Source organism: Brassica oleracea, chromosome C5, assembly GCF_000695525.1.
Source record: "Brassica oleracea var. oleracea cultivar TO1000 chromosome C5, BOL, whole genome shotgun sequence".
Taxonomy (NCBI): domain Eukaryota; kingdom Viridiplantae; phylum Streptophyta; class Magnoliopsida; order Brassicales; family Brassicaceae; genus Brassica; species Brassica oleracea.
In genome coordinates this window covers 42239429-42258073 of record NC_027752.1, presented here as the reverse complement: position 1 = coordinate 42258073, position 18645 = coordinate 42239429, and the positions used below count along the sequence as shown (strand labels likewise).

General features: G+C 36.2%; 4 protein-coding genes, 1 non-coding gene and 1 pseudogene across 5 annotated transcripts; 2 read left to right on the top strand and 4 right to left on the bottom strand.

Moving 5' to 3' along the window:
* Positions 1-487: 487 nt before the first annotated feature.
* On the top strand, positions 488-817 carry LOC106292358 (salicylate/benzoate carboxyl methyltransferase-like). Its single transcript, XM_013727952.1, has one exon. It carries the CDS (start codon positions 488-490, stop codon positions 815-817), a length of 330 nt encoding a protein of 109 aa, XP_013583406.1.
* An 811-nt stretch (positions 818-1628) lies between these two features.
* On the bottom strand, positions 1629-3450 carry LOC106343389 (rho GTPase-activating protein 4-like). Its single transcript, XM_013782583.1, has 4 exons — positions 3071-3450; positions 2759-2999; positions 2456-2686; positions 1629-2387 (listed from the first exon to the last, which is right to left on the bottom strand). Exons 1-4 carry the CDS (start codon positions 3448-3450, stop codon positions 1947-1949), a joined length of 1293 nt encoding a protein of 430 aa, XP_013638037.1. The 3' UTR covers positions 1629-1946.
* Positions 3451-4989: 1539 nt separating this feature from the next.
* Positions 4990-6212, bottom strand: LOC106343390 (probable small nuclear ribonucleoprotein G). Its single transcript, XM_013782584.1, has 4 exons — positions 6080-6212; positions 5916-5938; positions 5367-5488; positions 4990-5249 (listed from the first exon to the last, which is right to left on the bottom strand). The coding sequence occupies exons 1-4, from the start codon at positions 6112-6114 to the stop codon at positions 5190-5192; spliced, it is 240 nt and encodes a 79-aa protein (XP_013638038.1). The 5' UTR covers positions 6115-6212; the 3' UTR covers positions 4990-5189.
* Positions 6213-6320: 108 nt separating this feature from the next.
* On the bottom strand, positions 6321-6392 carry TRNAP-CGG. The gene has a single exon. It is a non-coding gene; the product is annotated as a tRNA-Pro (tRNA).
* A 2488-nt stretch (positions 6393-8880) lies between these two features.
* LOC106295289 (probable disease resistance protein RPP1) lies at positions 8881-13528 on the top strand. Its single transcript, XM_013731150.1, has 5 exons — positions 8881-8936; positions 9528-10163; positions 10266-11376; positions 11480-11770; positions 11902-13528. The coding sequence occupies exons 2-5, from the start codon at positions 9565-9567 to the stop codon at positions 13273-13275; spliced, it is 3375 nt and encodes a 1124-aa protein (XP_013586604.1). The 5' UTR covers positions 8881-8936; positions 9528-9564; the 3' UTR covers positions 13276-13528.
* A 424-nt stretch (positions 13529-13952) lies between these two features.
* On the bottom strand, positions 13953-15953 carry LOC106295290 (annotated as a pseudogene).
* Between the last annotated feature and the right edge of the window lie 2692 nt (positions 15954-18645).

The following is an 18645-nucleotide window of genomic DNA, read 5'->3' as shown; positions in this document are numbered from 1 at the left end:
CTGGGTATAATTAAATATTGAAGTTTTTTTTCAATTGCAAAACTAACCCATGACGACTTAATTGTAAGTCGTCGAGTTTTAATAAAATATTGATATTTCAATTTTCCACCAGACAACAGAAAAATAAGTAGTCCAGGAAAGTCAAAATTCCGACAAAATCCAGTCAAATGCAAAACTAACCTATGATGACTTACATGTAAGTCGTCTAGGTTCTTTGGAGATTTTTTTGTAACCAAACAAAAGAAGACGACTTAACTTTCAGTCGTCTCAGAAAACAGATTTCAAAGTCAATTGCAAAAATAACCTCTGCATTGACCAGACGACTTACCAGGTAAGTCGTGACTTACCAGGTAAGTCATCTGGACAAACGGAAAAAAACTTGATTTCATACCTTAAATTAGTGAGATAACTTTCTTATCACACATAAGGCTTCTCCGAACACACAGAATCTCAAACAAAAGTGACCCACTCAGAATCGTTAGCTTCTATGACTCATGCATTCAACATGCCATTTTATGATCCGAACGAACAAGAACTCAAAGAAGTGATACAAAACGAAGGTTCTTTTGAAATCAATGACTTAGAGACACATGAATACGATCTTGGCCATAGTAACTGCGACAACCAAGAAGATGATGAAGCAGGATACAATGAAGCCAATTGTATAAGAGCCGTTACTGAATCAATGCTCGTTGTTCATTTTGGAGAAGATATCATCGATATCTTGTTTGATAAGTATGCTCGCCATGTGACACAACACGCGAGCCGCAGAAACAAAACCAGTGTCACTCTTGTCGTCGCGTTGACTAAAAAATAATCAGCATTTGCTTGAAAAAAATTGCTTGTATATTTACTTATTATTTTCCTTTCCGTTAATAAATTCTAAGTCGTCCAGAATTTAAAATAGATTGTGATTTGTGATATGTTATACTTATATGTTATACATGTGTAAGTATAAATATTTATATTGTACAAATAATAGTCTATATACATTTAAAATTTACTATATGAAATAACTGTTTAATATGACAATGGTAAACACAAAAATATATTTTATATTGATTAATTTTGTTTTGGTTTTCAAATCGTTAACTTTATCACTCACATTTTTAGAATATGAATCACGCGTCAGTACAAGTGTATTTTTTGTGTAGGTAAAAAATTAATGTCTAATAAAATTGTTATATATATTATTTAAATATGGTGCTGTATATTTTATACTCTTCCACATTTATTATATTTAATTTGCATTGGACTATTATTTATATGAAAATTTACATAAAATTCTGTATTTTCGTATATATGGGTTTGCTTATGTAAAACAATAATTTCTTTATTTGAATTATGTTATGTATCAGGTTGTTCAAAAAAAAATTATGTCATGTATCAAAGGTATCCGAATGTGGAAATAAATATACTTGAGTTACGTATATCACCATATTATTAATATAAAACTGAACATTAACAAATAACCTTTATTTTTTTTAAGATATTCATTAATACTTCCGTAATTAAGGCATCTTGTTATATTTTTGGAAAGAATAACCTCTTCTGAGAAGAAAATGAGAAAATGTATTCCACATATATAATAGTCTTTACATTCAATCATCTAATACCTGCAATTTATCCTTGTGACTTAGGATTATAAGACCAATAAAAGTTAAAAGTTTTTCACCAATACTGGGATTATCCTCGTAGATCATTTGACATGAACATACATCTTGTGTGATAAGGACATGTGGCCCATTCCTGGAAAGATGCACACTCTGGCCTTTCAAATTAAAACCTAAGGAAGTGAAGCAAAAAACAACTTATCTTTGACTTTATATGCAGAAATGCAGCATCTCTTGATACACAAGCAACCATCAACAAAACCATCCCACAAAACCAAAATCAAGAAAACCCAAAAGTTGGATCAAGAACATGAATGAATGGAATCTATTTTTTCACCGCCAAGCTTCAAAAAGCTCAACTCTGTAATTCACACGTCCCACAATACTACTAGCATTCTTCATCTTCCTCTTCTCCTCCCAACCTTTCTGTTTCTTTCCAAAACCTCCATTGTTATTATACTGACAGCTTTTATTCAGAGACGACTTTACACCAAGAATCTCTCTAGGTTCTGCATATTCTTCTTGTACTTCAGACTCCTCTTTGTCTTTCATTTCCACCTCAACGGTATCCAAAGCAACCTCCTTGTTAACTTCCATGAGATGCAACAACTGTCTGCTGCCCTGATCACCATTCTCGTCCCTAGGACCCGGGTTCGAACCTGGAACCAACCTATCTCGAGACTCTTTCCGGTCCTTAAGCGTCTTCACAATAAGTGTCTTAAGAAAGTTCATGACTTGCACAGCATACATTAGTGCCGTCAAAGGATCCAACATCTGCATTAAAAATTAGACTCATTTCATTTGCCAAAACTTTTAAATAATCATCAAAAAAAACAACTAACCTGAGTCATGTTAGGTGCGAAAACCATAGCTATGTTTCTCGCATTCATCTTGTTAAGACATTCCATCTCCACAACATCAGCCATCAGATTAATTGACCAATCCAACAAAGAAGCTTCCGTTGAAGGAAGCATCCTCACAAGCTCAACACACTCTTCTTCGCTTTCAGACTCCATCACTTGCTCTGGCGAGAGTGAGTCCAACACACCAGTAGGAAGCTCCCTAAACCAAGCCTAAGTAGAAAAAGACAGTAAGTAAAAAAAAAAAAGAAACAACAAGAGAGAGAGTAATAATCCAAGTAATACCTTAATGAGACTTGCCAAGCAATGAACATCAATGTTGTCAGGTACAACACCTTTGTTCAACTCTTCTCTTATGTACTCTTCTTGACCATTCTCACCATTAATCCTGAAGATTCCTTCTACCCTTAACCCTCCTCTACTGTACAAGTGACTCTGCATCATCAAGAGTATCGTAGGCACAACGTTCCCTCTAGTATCGTAAGACAGCTGCATTGACTCGGTCGAGACACCAAACACCTTTGCACTGCAAAGAGAATTTACATTTCAAGAAACTGTTTTTTACTTTTTACTCAAAGATTAAAAGCAAAACGAAACCTTGCACTAGGAGGGCGTGTAGGGACTTCAGGTTCGAACTCAACGGGCAAGCCGAGGAAGCCGTGGAAACGGTCGAAGGTGACGTGAGCGACGTGTCTAACGTCTGTAGGGACACCAATCTCCATTGAAGAAATATTTATCTCTTGGCCAACGCAGCCACCGATTAAAGACTTTCTGATAGCAGAAGCGAGAATCTCCAAGGAAGACGAAAGCTCGAATCTTTCTCTCTCTTTCTGGCTTCTTTCGTCTTCTTCTTGTTCTTCGTCGAGAGGAATGTTAAAAAGAGAATGTGGGTCTCTGTTACCATCATTGCTGCCTCCGCAGGAGCTTGAAGGGGAAGGGAAGTGGCATGATTGGGTGGATTTTAGCACTCTAGCCATCTTTATCCTGATTAAAAATCAAGACTTGGAGTGATGGGTACTCTCTCTCTCAAGAGGGAAAGAAGAACAGTGAAGGTGGTCAAACTCAGAGGGCTGTTAAAGAAACAATCTTTAATGTGGGAAGTAAATGGGTAGTTAATGATGGCTATTGGGGAATAGTAATGGGTGGGAAGAGAGAAAGATTGAAACTTTTTGGGTACTAAGCGACGCGTAGAGTTGAATTCAAGAAAGGGTTTTTAGACTTTTAGTTGGTGGCTTGTAATTATCATCACTTCAATCTTTCTTCTTCTACACAAGAGGAGAGAGAGTGATGGGAGTTAGGTGAGAGAGAAGGGCTAACGAGGAAGGTGAAGGTCGAGCTGTCTTTTTAACTCTCTCTTTATTATTAATATGATGATTTTGCTGTTGCCTCAAGTCCAAAATAGAATATCAAGCAGAAGTACTAACTTTTGTTTCCATGTGAAATTATGAAATTTACTAAATATCTCAAATTCTGACTATTATTTTAATCTTTTTATCAATGGAGAAATTTTACAGTAGAATCAGTTGAGAAGAAACAATAAAAGACTACCTACAGTAAGACGAGTTCTATGATTTTTTGTTGATTGATAAGTATGTAATCAGATTTTGAAGAAATCCAAATAGCATGGTGAAGTTTTCATTAAACAACTTGCATCTAGTGTGAATCTTTTAGTTACTTGCAATGGTCGGTATGGTATGGTCCACGAGTTTTGATAAAAATACTTTAGTTACCGTTGTAGGGAAGCCATCTCCAAGACTTTTTTTACCTCTTCCCCATAACTAAAGAGAAAGGTGCAAAAGAAAAAAGGAAAATAATAGTGAAGTTGGTGAAAGTTCTTTTTGGATTAGTTGTTGTAGAGATCTAAATTATGTTTTTGTGTTATATGAGTTGAAGATTCCCCGACACAGATACAGACAGTAATACCTACTTTTCAAATCGTAGTAGATGACTTGCAACAAAAGTTTAGAAGAATTTTGTAGACAAAACACAAATACCTACTTTTCTACCAATAAAGTACATCTGATTAGACCACCACCCCCACGTGTGCCGACGACCTGTGTGCCGAACATTCCGTTGTATGTTACGTGTTGCTGTTAGATTCGAAATGTATCATTTAATCCTCATTTGCCTTGCAACAAGGCTTCGTGGGGCACATGTCTTTCCTTTATTCCTTCCACTTTCACTTCTTAAAGCAGCTTTCAATCAAAAACAGAGGAGCCAAACGGCATAATTATGATCTCACTAAAAAAAAGTGTGGAAAGAAAAAAGATTGGTATAGTAGTAATAAAGCACATTGCAATGACCGTTTGGAGGTGTTATTTACCCCCAAACTCCAAATCCCCACAACAAAGGGCTTTTGCTTTGCTTGAGGTTTGGCCCAATAAAACTTAGCTTTTCTCCATGTCTGCTTTGTTGTTTTTCTTATTTTGTAAAAGGGTGTAGCAATGCTTCTTTAATTGTAGGAACCAAAGATCTAAATTGTAAGGAATATAGAACCTAGAGGCTAGAGAGACCCGTTTAACCTGGCAAAATTCATAACTCAAGGATAGTAATTACAAAAACAGTAGAGAGAAACTTCAGAACATAAGAGTAAACAAAGAAGAGGAACTTGGTCGAGGTAGTAGATTCATGTTGATAGTCTACTAATTAAGTTCCAATACAGAGAGTCAAGATACAGTAGATGGTTACCGATAGTGCAAAGTAAGAAAAAAAGAAGCTAAGATCTTCCAACTGGTTCAAGAGCTTCAACGGTGACAATGCTGTTTCCTCTTATCACCTGCAACCAAGAATCATGGAATATAATTAAAACAAGACAAGTGGTCAAAAGGCTACTACTACTACTACTCTTATGAGATTCGTGTGGGTTTTGGAGAAGAGAGAGAGGGAAACGTACCACCATGCCAATGTCAGTTTTGTCATCACCATTGACTTCAACAGTGTTATCCACCACAAGATTCATGAACTGGTCAAACCCACGGAGAGTTCCAACAACCATTCTGTTGGCATTCAGCTTAACTACAATTGGAAGAAAGAAAGTAAATGAGACCATACCAACTTACAATAAAACGAAAACGACACACAGACTCCAGCAAAGATTCAAAAGAAACCAGAACGAGAAACAACAATACCAAATAATCTATCTCTATAATATACCATTTGTAACCAGTGTAAGCAAATAGCTATGAATGTTGATGCTATATGGTTAAATAAAAAGTAGCAATCACAACGCTGAACCAGAAGAAGCATATGAAGGCAAGATCTATGCTAAACTTATAGCATTGTATCATATACTAACGCTGAAATACTTTAATTAATTCACAAAATCCAACAATCAAGACAACAAATTAAATTGTATGGCTATTAAGTTCATCGATCGGTTTAAGAGCTGCAAGCGAATTTAAGCAAGAGATTCGGTGAAAACGGAAGAAGAGATTAAACTTACTTTGGAGCTTCTTGTCCATGTACCTGTATCACATCAAACCACGACGAATATGATCAGAATCACGAAGAAGATGTGAATGCTGGATGAAACAAGAGCATCCAGTGGTTGTAATTAAAGACAAGAGTCGAAAATCGAAAGGAGAATAAGTGGCGAAGAGAGCTTACTTCTTGAGATCCGGAGGCTGACCTGATCGACTCATTCTTGCAGAATCGGGGAAGACGATGGAAAAGGAGAGATTAGGGTTTTTCTCAGCTCAGCTCGGAACGAACTCGAATGATTCCAGAGAGAGAATAAGCAACAAAAAAAAAAAAAAAAAAAAAAGTCTGTTAATCAACGGCGTCGTTTAAGGCCCAGTGTTATTGGTGAGGCCCAAAAGCGTTTCACCTGTTTAAGCAAAAAAGGAGAGGGGTGTTCCGAGAAACGAACACGGGACCTCTCGCACCCGAAGCGAGAATCATACCTCTAGACCAAACACCCTTGTTGAAAGAGTTGTATATAAATAATTATTATAACTATGTTTCATTGCCCCATAATTGCATATCTATATTTATTTACAGTCAAACTGGCCAATGAAGTAATTTATTTGATCGAAAAGTTAGACATATTATAGAGGTTTTTTGAAAATATTTTATCCAAAAGGATTATTAATGAAACCTATATAACAAGATGAGAAGGTAGATAAGGCGAGAGAAGAGTAAGAGTTTGACTGGTGACCATTCGGGAAACAAGAGGAATAAACAGAAAAAGAATATACGAAAAAAAAATGGCATGAATGAAAAGGAATGGATGTTCCTTCTCAAATTTAACAAGGAATAATTCTGTCCTTTAATTCTCTACAAATAAAAGGAACGAGAGAGAATGAGAAGAAATTATTATTCTTTGTGAATGATGATTTTTTATAGGAACATTAGGGAATACATTATTCCCCGATCACCATTTATCTGGATAATTTAAGGTTTTCGATTTGAAAAGTGAATTAGATATATAAAATTTATAAATAGATTACAACCAAATTAGACTAGAATCACAAAATCACAATCACGAATTATGTTTATGTGACTCATATTTGTCCGCAAAACCAAAATCATGTTTTAGTTTTCAATGTGTCAACTCAAAAAATACTAGAAATTCAATTAATTTCTCTTTTTCATTTTTTCTAAAAATAATTTATTCTATTTGTCATCATCACGAGCTTAATCTTTACTTGATTGGTTAGTTTTCAGCAAAACCAAAGTATAACTAGACGATAGTCGGGACCTTGTTCGGACTAATATATATATATATACCTAACAAATTTTAGTTTTAATATTTATTTTTGCAAGTTTTAAGTTATTTAATTAGATATATTTTAAATTAATATTATAAATTATATAACTTCAAAATTTATATTGGCCATTAATGTATTAAATATTTTTTTTCGTTTCATATTTTTTAGTTTTGGGATGTTGATTTCAGATTAAAATCCATTTGTAGTAAAAATCAAATTAGAAAACTTGGATTTGTAATAAAACACATATTATACTTGTGGATTGAAAAGAACTATAATGACATTGAAATCATTATAAACAACCACAATTCATAAAACTTCAACAAATAAGAAAATTGAATAAAAATCATATATTACCAACAATTTAGATTTTTAAAATCGTGAGAAAAAACAATAAATTTAAAAACACTAACTTTGTATTTTCTTAGATTATACCTATATTATATTTATTATTTGTGAATTTATTTTTTATATTATTGAATATTTATCCTAGTTTTTCATGCTTCAATAGTTTTAATATTTTAATTTAATTTTCATTTTGTTGTTTGTATATTATTTACTATTTTAGTTTAAATGTATTATTTTGAATATTTATGATTTTTGGATTAAATATTAATTTGAAGTTGTCATGTATAAATATAACTGAATTTAGTTAGGAATATGATTATTTAGATTCAAAATATATAAAATATTTAGCATAAGTATCTAATTTATAGTCTACGACATATATTTCAATGATTCTTTGAATTTAAATAAGAGAAATCTCTTTTCAAATATATATATAACCAGTCGCAATCTAAATGAATTGGATATATTAGGGTTTTTGAAAGAAAAAAATGAATCGGATGCCAACCCAAAATTTTAACTAGATATTTTAGAAAAAGCAAAGAATTAGATGTATTTTGTTGTCATCTTAATATATGTGGAAATTTTATATTTATTCTATTAAAACTGAAGTATCTTTTTGACATCCCGTAGTTTAACAATAATATTACAAGTTTTACAGCTTTTATATTTATGGTTCCATTTTTAAGTATTTTGTTTCCTAAATATTTGCATCATATCTTTCCAACAAGAAAATCAAGAGTAATAAAGTGAGGCACATTTCAAAAATATATTTATTAAAGTAATATGATCAAGACGTATTTATAGCTCTTAATTTTTTTTTATATCTATCATTTTATATATCAATTTTTTTTTTATAAGAACATTCTAATTTCATAAAATTGAAAAAAAAACTTTAATCGGTATTAAAAAGTTACAAAAATTATAGAACTATAATAATTTAAATCAAATTGAATTACATATATGTCATCCATTGGTTCAAACAGTTAGTTTCGGGTTTAGGGGGTTTTATGGGTTTTATCAATTTGACTGTAGGTTTGGGTCGGATTTAAAAGCGCTAATTTAAATGCAAAAAACATTTTAAATAAAAGAAATTATTACAAATTAACAAAATATTTGTAATATTATTTGTGAAATTTTTTATCATATAATATTCTGCGTTTTAAAAACATTGTCAGTACTTTATTTCCATTAAGCATTAGTTTCTCTATAGCGTGTGTGAACATTGTCGGTACTTTATCTCCATTAAACTTTAGTTTCTTTATTGGTACTTTATAAAAAGATAACTTTTTTTCCATTAAGCTTTAGTTTCTTTTTTGCTAGTGTAAACATTTTCAGTCAATAACGTCAACGTTTTCTCATTAAATACACAAAGCCTCTTTGTAAATCATTACTCTCTATCTCGTAAAATTTTTGTGATCTTAGATCTTCTCTCCAGCGTAGTAATGGATCTTTACCTTCTCCTTGTGACAGTTTCTGTTACCATCTTAGACCATGATTATCCCTAAAAACTCCATTTGGGTTTCTTAAGTTTTTTTTTTTAAAAAAAGAAAAAATTAAAAAACAAACCAATTGCGGTTCGTCACGAGTCAGTGGGGTCTGCAAACAGTGTAAGAAACTCACTAAAATCGGTTCTTAATTAATAGTTTTCGTAATCGATCCTTAAGGGTTTTGTTGAGGTACATGCACTAAGAACCTCACTAAGACTAAGGAACCCGCATAAACATGCTCTTAGGCTTTTGTGTAGTAGAATCCTTGCTATCGTTTAAAAGGGGTATTTCATTTTCAAATCACAGGAAATATCCAAGAACTTGGGTTTATACAAGTAGCAAGAATGGTGGAACCTACATGATAGCTTTTCTCCGGGATTCATGTGCTTTATAAAAAGAGAACTTTTTATATTTCCACTAAGCTTTAGTTTCTCTCTTGCTAGTGTGAACATTGTCAGTCAATATCGTCAACGTTTTCTCATTATATCATTAGTCTCTCTATCTCGTAAAATCTCTGTGATCTATAGATCTTCTCTCCAGCCTAGTAATGGATCTTTACCTTCTCCTTGTGATAATTGCTACGCTTTTGTGTAGTAGAATCTTTTCTTTTGTATATGCAAAGCTCAGAGTCCAAGAAAACAAAATAATCGCTTATTCTCCTTCTTCATCATCTCCACCATCTCGCCAGTCGTCTTTGCCTCGTAACTGGACACACGATGTCTTCCCTAGCTTCCATGGAGCAGATGTCCGTAAATCCTTTCTCAGTCATCTTCTCAAGGAGTGTAGGAGCAAAGGAATAAACCTGTTCATAGATAACGAGATCACTAGAGGAGAGTTTATCGGCCCTGAGCTCAAGAAGGCAATCCAAGGATCAAGAATTGCGATTGTGTTGCTCTCAAAAAGATACGCTTCTTCCTCTTGGTGTCTTGACGAGTTAGTGGAGATTATGAAGTGTAAGGAAGATTTAGGTCCAACGGTGATGCCAGTTTTCTATGAAGTGGATCCAAGTGATGTCAAGAAGCAGGCCGGTGAGTTTGGGAAAGTCTTCAAAAAAACTTGTAAAGGTAAAACAAATAAGGTTACTAGGAAATGGAGTGAAGCTCTAGCAAAAGTGGCCACCCTCGCTGGTTACCATTCTAATAACTGGTACGTCTTTAAAATCTTTCCAAACACAAATCAAACTATATATGAATGTCTTTTTTTGAACAATTTAAATGACTTTGTTATATTTTGAATATGTTGTATAAGGGATAATGATGCAAAAATGATCGAAGATGTTGCCACTGATGTCGCAAACAAGTTGTTTAACTCCACGCCGCCAAGATATTTCGACGAATTCATTGGGATGGAAGCTCATATGAACAAGATTTCGCCTGTTTTACGCACAGATTTGGATGAAGTGAGGATGATAGGGATTTGGGGGCCGGCTGGGATTGGCAAGACCACCATTGCTAGGTGTCTGTTCAATCAACTATCCCATTCGTTTCAATACAGTGTCTTTCTGATGAATGTCAAAGCAATGTATACGCCACCGATTTGTTCAGACGACCACAATGTGAAGTTGCTTTTCCAGCAAAAGTTTTTGTCTCAAATACTCAACCAAAAAGAAGATTTCGAGATTTCTCACTTGGGAGTTGCACAAGAAAGACTGAGTGATAAGAAAGTTCTTGTTGTTCTTGATAACGTTGACCGGTTAGTACAACTAGAAGCCATGGCCAAAGAAACTGGGTGGTTTGGTCATGGAAGTCGAATTATCATTACGACGCAAGATCGAAAGATTCTGAAGGCACATGGGATCACTCATATATACAAGGTTGATTTTCCGTCAGATCGTGAGGCTATTCAGATGTTTTGTATGTATGCTTTTGGTCAAAAGTCCCCTGAAGATGGTTTTGAGAACCTTGTATGGGCAGTTACAAGACTCGTCGGTAAACTCCCTTTGGGACTAAGGGTTATGGGATCTCATTTTCGTGGAATGGCCAAGCAGGAGGGGGAGAATGAACTACCAGAGCTATGGAGATGCCTTGATGGAGAAATTGAGAGCATTTTGATGTTCAGTTATAACGCATTATCTCAAGAAAATAAAGATTTGTTTCTTCATATAGCCTGCATTTTCAACCTTGAAAGTATAGAGAGAATGGTAGAGTATCTTTCAAAGATATTTCCTGATGTGAGGCAACGGCTTAACGTCTTAGCTGAGAAGTCTTTCATATCTTTGGAAAGTGAACTCGTGAGTATGCATGATCTGCTAGTCCAGCTGGGTAGAGACATTGTCCGCAAACAGTCCAGTGAACCTGGACAACGCCAGTTTCTGGTCGATAAAAGAGAGACTTGTGAAGTACTTTCTGATGATGCAGCGGTAAGTTTTGCTATTAGTGTTGTATTGCAGTACTGATCATTACAAACTGAGTCTGTTTGATAAACTGCAATCATCTCTGCCTTATTTTTGGTTCTGTTTTCAGGGTAGTGGAAATGTTATTGGCATAAAGTTTGATGGAGACGAAATAAATGTGAGTGAGAGAGCCTTTGAAGGAATGTCTAATCTCCAGTTCTTAAGACTCGGACCGGAAATTGATAATGGAGGAGATGCATTTCATCTATTTGGTGGACAAAGCTATTTATCTCGTAAACTTAGATTACTAAATTGGAGCTATTTTCCGCTGACATGTTTGCACTGTATTCCCAAGCCAGAGCTCCTCGTGGAACTAATCATGCCTGACAGCAAACTTGAGAGGTTGTGGGAAAGAACAAAAGTAAGTAACATAAGAATATCATTTTTTTTTTTAACCAAGTTGTTATCACTATTATTGATCAGATTTGTAACTTGAAAAAACTAGACTAATAGCACGTAACAAATGTGTTATTGTTGATTTTTTTCTGTCAGCCGCTTAGCAATCTCAAGTGGGTTGATTTGGCGCATTCAAAAAACTTGAAGGATGTTTTTAGTCTCTCAACTGCCACTAGTCTACAGGAATTAAATCTCAGAGGATGTTCAAGTTTAGTGGAGCTTCCCTCTTCTATTGGAAATGCCATTCATCTCAAGAAGTTGAATCTCACTGGATGTTCAAGTTTGTTAGAGCTTCCTTCCTCTATTGGGAATGCAACTAATCTCCAGTTTCTATCTCTTAGTAATTGTTCAAGTTTAGTGGAGCTCCCCTCTTCTATTGGGAATGCCATAGGGAACCTAGAGCATTTGTATTTTAGTGATTGCTCAAGTTTAGTGGGAGTCCCTTCCTCTATTGGAAATGCAACTAATCTCAGGAATTTGGATTTTAGCAGATGCTCAAGTCTTGTGGAGCTTCCTGCCTCTATTGGAAACCTCCAAAAACTAGACTCTTTGATTTTGAGAGAATGTTGCAAGCTGGAGGCTCTTCCTGTCAACATCATCTTTAAATCTCTGATGAGACTTGATCTCACTGATTGCTCCTTGATGAAAAGTTTTCCTGAGATCTCGACAAACATCAAATATATGCATCTCGCTGGAACTGCGATTAAAGAAGTGCCTTCATCGATCAGGTTGTGGCCTCGTCTTGATGTCTTGCATATGTCATACAACGAGAAACTCAAGGAGTTCCCTCATGTTCTTGACATCATGACAGATTTAGTCATGAGCAACACAGAAATACAAGAGATTTCACCATGGATAGAGAGAAGCTCTCGTCTTGATCGACTTGTACTCACAGGATGCAAACAGCTTTTGTCACTCCCACAGCTTCCAAGTTCATTATCACAGTTAGACGCAGAAGATTGTGAGTCTCTGGAGAGACTAGACTGCTCCTTTCTTAATCAAAAGATTGATCACAACTTCGCCAAATGCTTCAAACTGAATAAAGAAGCGAGAGATGTCATCATCAAGTCATCGACTAATAAAGTAACGTTCTTACCCGGTAAAGAAATGCCTAACTACTTCAATTATCAAGCTAATGGAGGTTCCCTAGTAATGAAGTTGAATGAGAGGCCTTCATCTTCATCAATGATATGGAAGGCTTGCATCTTGCTAGTCCGTAAAGATGAGGTTGAAGCTGGTATAGGACAAATGGTGTATGTACATCATGGGATCAAACAGAATAGCCTCGATGTACCGTGCAGTCCAAGAAACCACACTCTGTTTCGTCCTTTAACGGAACATCTCTACATCTTTGAATTCGAAGCAGACGTGACTTCAGACGAACTTTGCTTTGAGTTCAGGGTCAACAAAGAAGAATGGATGATAAAAGAATGTGGAGTGCATTACGTTAAATACCAGTTGATGGGTTGATACATAGATGCAATGTTGAATTTTTGTATAATATTATCAATCATTATCATAATCATTACGAATAGTTGTGGTGGGTTATACCTTACGAATAAACAAGGAACCAAGTCTCTCATACATTTAGGTTCTCTTTCTAACTCTGCAACTGGCTTGCCAGGAGGCGGAAGCGTGGAAGATGGCGCAAATAGTTGAGACTAATTTTGCTGCAGAGGAGAGGAGTCCGGTGATAGCTTCAGTAACCGAGGATGCAAACGGGACCTGCCTATGGAGATGCCAAGTCGACGCCTCATGGTCGGAGAAAAGCGATGGGATAGGGATGGGTTTCGTTTTGTATGATCAGGAGGTGGAAGTGCTAAATGGCTCTCGTAAAGGGCCACAAACAGAGTCACCCCTCCACGCAGAGGCTGAAAGTCTTGTTTGGGCAATGAAGGAGGTAAGCGATCGTCTGGTTGCCTGCGTGATGATCGAGTCAGACTGTCAACAGCTCATAAACATTATCCAGCAGAAGAAACTCTGGCCTTCCCTTGACCCGGAGTTAGATGAAATTGAAGCCCTGAAAAACACCTTTAATGCAGTTTCTTTTAAGTTTATTTCTCGCTCTGCAAATGTCCGTGCGGATGGTCTTGCCAAAGACGCCCGATCACGAGTGCAAAGCTTCAGTTTGGTTGAAGTTAAGGATCCGCTAAGGCTAGCCCTCGAGGCCAGCTTGTATGAAACCTTTTAAGTTCGGAATGAAATTTTGGATGACAAAAAAAAAAAAAATCATCTGGATAACCAACAACCTAACCGCACATCTGCAAACAGCATTAACAGGAATGATCTGACCGTTGATCCATTCACCACCATCGCAAGCCAAGAACCCAACCAGAGGCACCACGTCTTTGACTTCGCCGACTCTCCCAAAAGGATTCTCTGCGGCTATCTTCTCCACAACCTCCGAGCTCTTTCCTTCATAGAACATCTCAGTGGCTATGGGCCCCGGAGCTACGCAGTTCGCAGTGATCCCTGTTCCTTTGAGCTCTTTCGCAAGGATCTTAACCATCGTTTCCACTGCTGCTTTTGATGCCGCATAGGCGCCGAATCCAGGCTTCAAACCTCGGGTCATGGAAGATGTGAGGAGTATGATCCGACCACCGCCTCCTTGTTTGATCCTATTGGCAGCTTCTTTGCTGCAAAGAAACGCCCCTTTTGTATTGACACTACACATTCCATAAGAAACAAAGGTCAAACAGAGAGTGATAAAGAACATAAAAGTAGCAGCCAATGAAAGAATAAACCTCTAGTTGAAACTTGATTTCCATATTAGACATACATACATCTCACGAACACAAGACATGTTTCATTTGCTTTGAAATTAAGACATACAAATCTCAGTAACATTGGAAAATAGAATGCATCATGTTTTTATTGATTTAAAATTAAGACATACAGTTTACAATAACATTGGTACATAAAGAAATCACTTTTCTAACTCAATAAAGAAAAAAACAGAACCAATCACATTAGATTCGAATTCAGACATAATAATCATCTCACAGTAATAACAACAACCAAACTAACGAACTGAATTTTTTTTTGTTGCTTACATTTCGACTATTTAGCGTGAAGACAAAGATTCTAATCAATGAACAATCTGCAAGTGTACCTAAAAGTACGATCAAAATCTTCGACTGATGTGTTTGCGATCGAAGGGTACTTGGGATCGAGTACTCCAGCCGAGTTAACCAGAATATGAACCGGCGACTCGAAGGCCTTCTCCGCCGCGTCGAAAAGCGATTCACCTGGCTTGGCTCTGAAACGTTGGCCTGAACCACGATCGCTCTTGGTCCATTTCCGGTAATGGCTGGAAGACCGTTGATCTCCGCCGGGACTAGCTCGGCGTCAGACGATTTAGTTGTGTAATTGACAACGACTCTCGCACCGAGTTCAGCGAGGTTGATCGCAATCGCTCTCCCGATGCCACGAGAAGAACCGGTGACTATTGTAAGATCAAATGCTCTGTGTTTTCTGAATAATACGCTAACCTTTTCATTGAACTGAGACAATGGCTATATATAGCCTTACAGGAAACAATAAGATCCTAAAAAGAAGCAACTACATCACTAACAAACTTGATGCTAAATACTCGGGACAACACTAAACATGACACACGACTCTAACAACTTGCAATGACCAAATCAACTTAACTTAAACTTCAACGGCTCTTTCTTCACGTGCACCAACAAACCCTCCCTAAGCTAAACTTGGTCTTCAAGTTGCAGCTTATCCTTGACTGAACAAACTCCGAGATTGTTCCTCATCTTCTCGAACACTTCTCTCCTCAATGGTTTTGTAAACACATCTGCAACTTGTTCCTCTGTGCCACAATGCTCCAAACTGATTTCTCAGATCACGCAAGAAATGAAACCTGATCACTGGATTCTTTGACAGCTTGATTGTTGATGTGTTGTCATAAAGAATCACAGTGCTCCCACTCCATTCATCTCATAACCCAACTCCTCCAAGACTCGCTTGAACCAAATGAAACGTTGGCCTGAACCATGATCGCTCTTGGTCCGTTTCCGGTAACGGCTGGAAGACCGTTGATCTCCGCTGCGACAAGGTCGGCGTCAGACGATTTAGTTGTGTAATTGACAACGACTCTAGCAACGAGTTCAGCGAGGCCAAATCAAATTTTTGTTGTTAACCAAGGCCTATTAGCTTATTTAAAATGGCGCCAAAAATGAAAAAATAATCAAAATTTGTTAACCACTCTTTTGTTTATACTTAAGCCTTGATTATTTATATAGATTTTACCTTTTAGTTTTTAAATTTCGAATTTTAGTTATAAATTTGTTGTTTCCAATCTTGTTTTGTAGACTTTTTTTTTATTTTTCAAATGATAATTTTATTTTAATATTACATAATCCACCATCAACATGAATGATTTGAACAATTGACCCATTAACTGAAATTTTGCCATTTGATTGCATTGGAATGATACATTCTATTTGGACGAAAATAAAAGAATCATTATGAAAAAAATAAAGAAATACAAATCAAACAATAGTAAGAATTTTCTTTTAGTTAATGCAAATTGATCAAGTGTAATTGACAATGATCCTCCAACCGTAATTTAGTTAGATACTAGAGTTTGATCCGCACATTCGTGCAAATATTTTTAATAGTTGGATATTCTTCATTTTATAAATGTTTAACATTGATATTATCATGAACATTTTAAATATATGATTTATATTTTAGTATTATATATTGTGTGAGTCTTTAGTTTTATTGTTTAGGTTTCTTAATTCATTATTAATATACAGTGATTTATTTTATATATTTTAAATTTTTTATTTATTGTTATCACGTTTTTGAGTTTGGTACAATAATTCTTAATCTGAAATAATCAAATAGAGAATTTTCTTCAAAATATGATTTTTGAAAATATATAAAATGAAAATATTACTTAGTTTACAAAATTTTAACCTGTTTTAATGGTAAATAATAATAAAATTTAAATGAAAATATTTTAAAATACATAGGTTAATTTACCTATTGAACCAAGTTTTGTCATATTTAATTTACATAATGCTTCAATTTTAAAATAATATATAATTATATTTTTTTTAAAAGAATAGCATAGAATTTTTTCATTTTTTAGTTATAATAAAATTTGACTAATATTAATTTATAATAATATTATGTTACTAATTAGAGAATTAATTTATGCATTATATCATAAAAATATTTAAAATTTTTAATAGATTTTTGTTAGATTTTTCTTAACAAATTTTGTTATAATTAAAAATGAAACTCAAATTTTATTGTTAAAACTCGTTTATTATTAATATCCTTATTTATTATTATGTTATATTTTATAATTAATGAAATGATAATATAACTTTACAAAAATAGTAACGTTATGAAACTCTATTTTAATAGAATAGATACATGCAATTTTTAGAACTAATTAAATATCATAATACACAGAGATTGCATAAATTTTTATAATAATATCACAATTTTGAGAAACAAAATACTATAAATTTTGTAAGCAACACCTTTAAATTTTTTGTGTCAATCTTATCTCATGTGTATCAATTATAATGTATATGTACCATGATATAAAATTATTTTAGTAATCACTTGGACATGTTAAATTATCAAAGAAAATAATATTTTTTGGACTTCTTCGTCAGTCACACAAGGCCGCATTATGTGTTGAAAATATATATTAATCGTCTGTCTTACTTTAACATAAGCTCCAATTCTATGGTTTATTTATGGTTGGAGGTTGGTAAAACTAAATGCAGTTTTACCGGTCTGCACCTGCTAGCAAGATTACATCAATTACAATACGTCATTACATTTATAATATGCTTCTCTCCCCTCCCGGCTCTCCGGCCTCTCTCTCTCTCCCCGGCGACCTCTCTCTCTCTCCGGCCTCTCTCCTCGGGAGGGGAGAGAGCCTCTCTCCCCGGGCACCTCCCCGTGCATCTCTCCCCGTGCACCTCTCCCTGTGCACCTCTCTCCTCCCCGCACCTCTCCGCCTCTCTCCGGGCGCCCTCTCCCCTGCACCTCTCCCCGTGCAGCTCTCCCTCTCGCCGGCCACCTCTCCCCGGGCTCTTTCCTCCCTGCGCTCTCCTCCTCTCCCCGCGCCTCTCCTCCTCTCTCCGGTGTGGCGCCTCTCCCCGGGGCACCTCCCCCCGTGCACCTCTCCACCCGTGCACCTCTCCCCCTATGCACCTCACCTCTCCCTGTGCACACCTCTCCCCGTTCACCGGGACCACTCACACCCCGGGACGCCACTCCCCGGGATGCGCCCGGCGGCCACTGCGCCCGGGACGCCACTCCCCGGGATGCGCCCGGGACGCGCCACTCTCCGGGACACGCCTCCGCCTCCCCGGGACGCGCCTCCCCGGGACACGCCTCCCCGGACTAGTCAAATATCAGAGTACTCATGAAGCGCATATAAAACATTAAGAAATATTCATACATTGAATAATTCAAGACTGGGCCCGGCCTAATGCCAAATCGAGTCAACATAACACAAATCACAATACTGTTGACAAAAGACATGAAAATCTACACCGAACTCCGGCGGTCCGAACGTCCAGCACCAAGCTATCCGATCATCCTTACCTAAAGCGACATGCAAAAAGGACAACGGAGTTGGATGAGTAATCTAGTATTACTCAGTGAGCTGGCGGCCTCTACCCGCAACCTAGACTCTAACCCAGACAACCCAAAATAACAATCAATCTAGCCCTAGCATGCACTAAAAGCTAACGCTAAGCAAACAGTTACTAAGTTAGACTTGGCCTCTTGCCATAATCCAACTCCCAAGTAACGGGAACCTGCATTAAAACAAGTCAACAACCAATCCCT

Excerpts from the sequence above, each read along its gene's own strand:
- LOC106343390 (XM_013782584.1), bottom strand. The coding sequence starts at position 6,114 with ATGAGTCGATCAGGTCAGCCTCCGGATCTCAAGAA. Across the intron at positions 5,939-6,079 it reads CAGCCTCCGGATCTCAAGAA|GTACATGGACAAGAAGCTCC; the intron begins GTAAGCTCTCTT and ends GATGTGATACAG. Across the intron at positions 5,489-5,915 it reads CATGGACAAGAAGCTCCAAA|TTAAGCTGAATGCCAACAGA; the intron begins GTAAGTTTAATC and ends TTCCAATTGTAG.
- LOC106343389 (XM_013782583.1), bottom strand. The coding sequence starts at position 3,450 with ATGGCTAGAGTGCTAAAATCCACCCAATCATGCCACTTCCCTTCCCCT. Across the intron at positions 3,000-3,070 it reads ACACGCCCTCCTAGTGCAAG|TGCAAAGGTGTTTGGTGTCT; the intron begins GTTTCGTTTTGC and ends TTCTCTTTGCAG. Across the intron at positions 2,687-2,758 it reads GCTTGGCAAGTCTCATTAAG|GCTTGGTTTAGGGAGCTTCC; the intron begins GTATTACTTGGA and ends TTTTCTACTTAG.
- LOC106292358 (XM_013727952.1), top strand. The coding sequence starts at position 488 with ATGACTCATGCATTCAACATGCCATTTTATGATCCGAACGAACAAGAA.
- LOC106295289 (XM_013731150.1), top strand. The coding sequence starts at position 9,565 with ATGGATCTTTACCTTCTCCTTGTGATAATTGCTACGCTTTTGTGTAGT. Across the intron at positions 10,164-10,265 it reads GGTTACCATTCTAATAACTG|GGATAATGATGCAAAAATGA; the intron begins GTACGTCTTTAA and ends ATGTTGTATAAG. Across the intron at positions 11,771-11,901 it reads GGTTGTGGGAAAGAACAAAA|CCGCTTAGCAATCTCAAGTG; the intron begins GTAAGTAACATA and ends TTTTTCTGTCAG.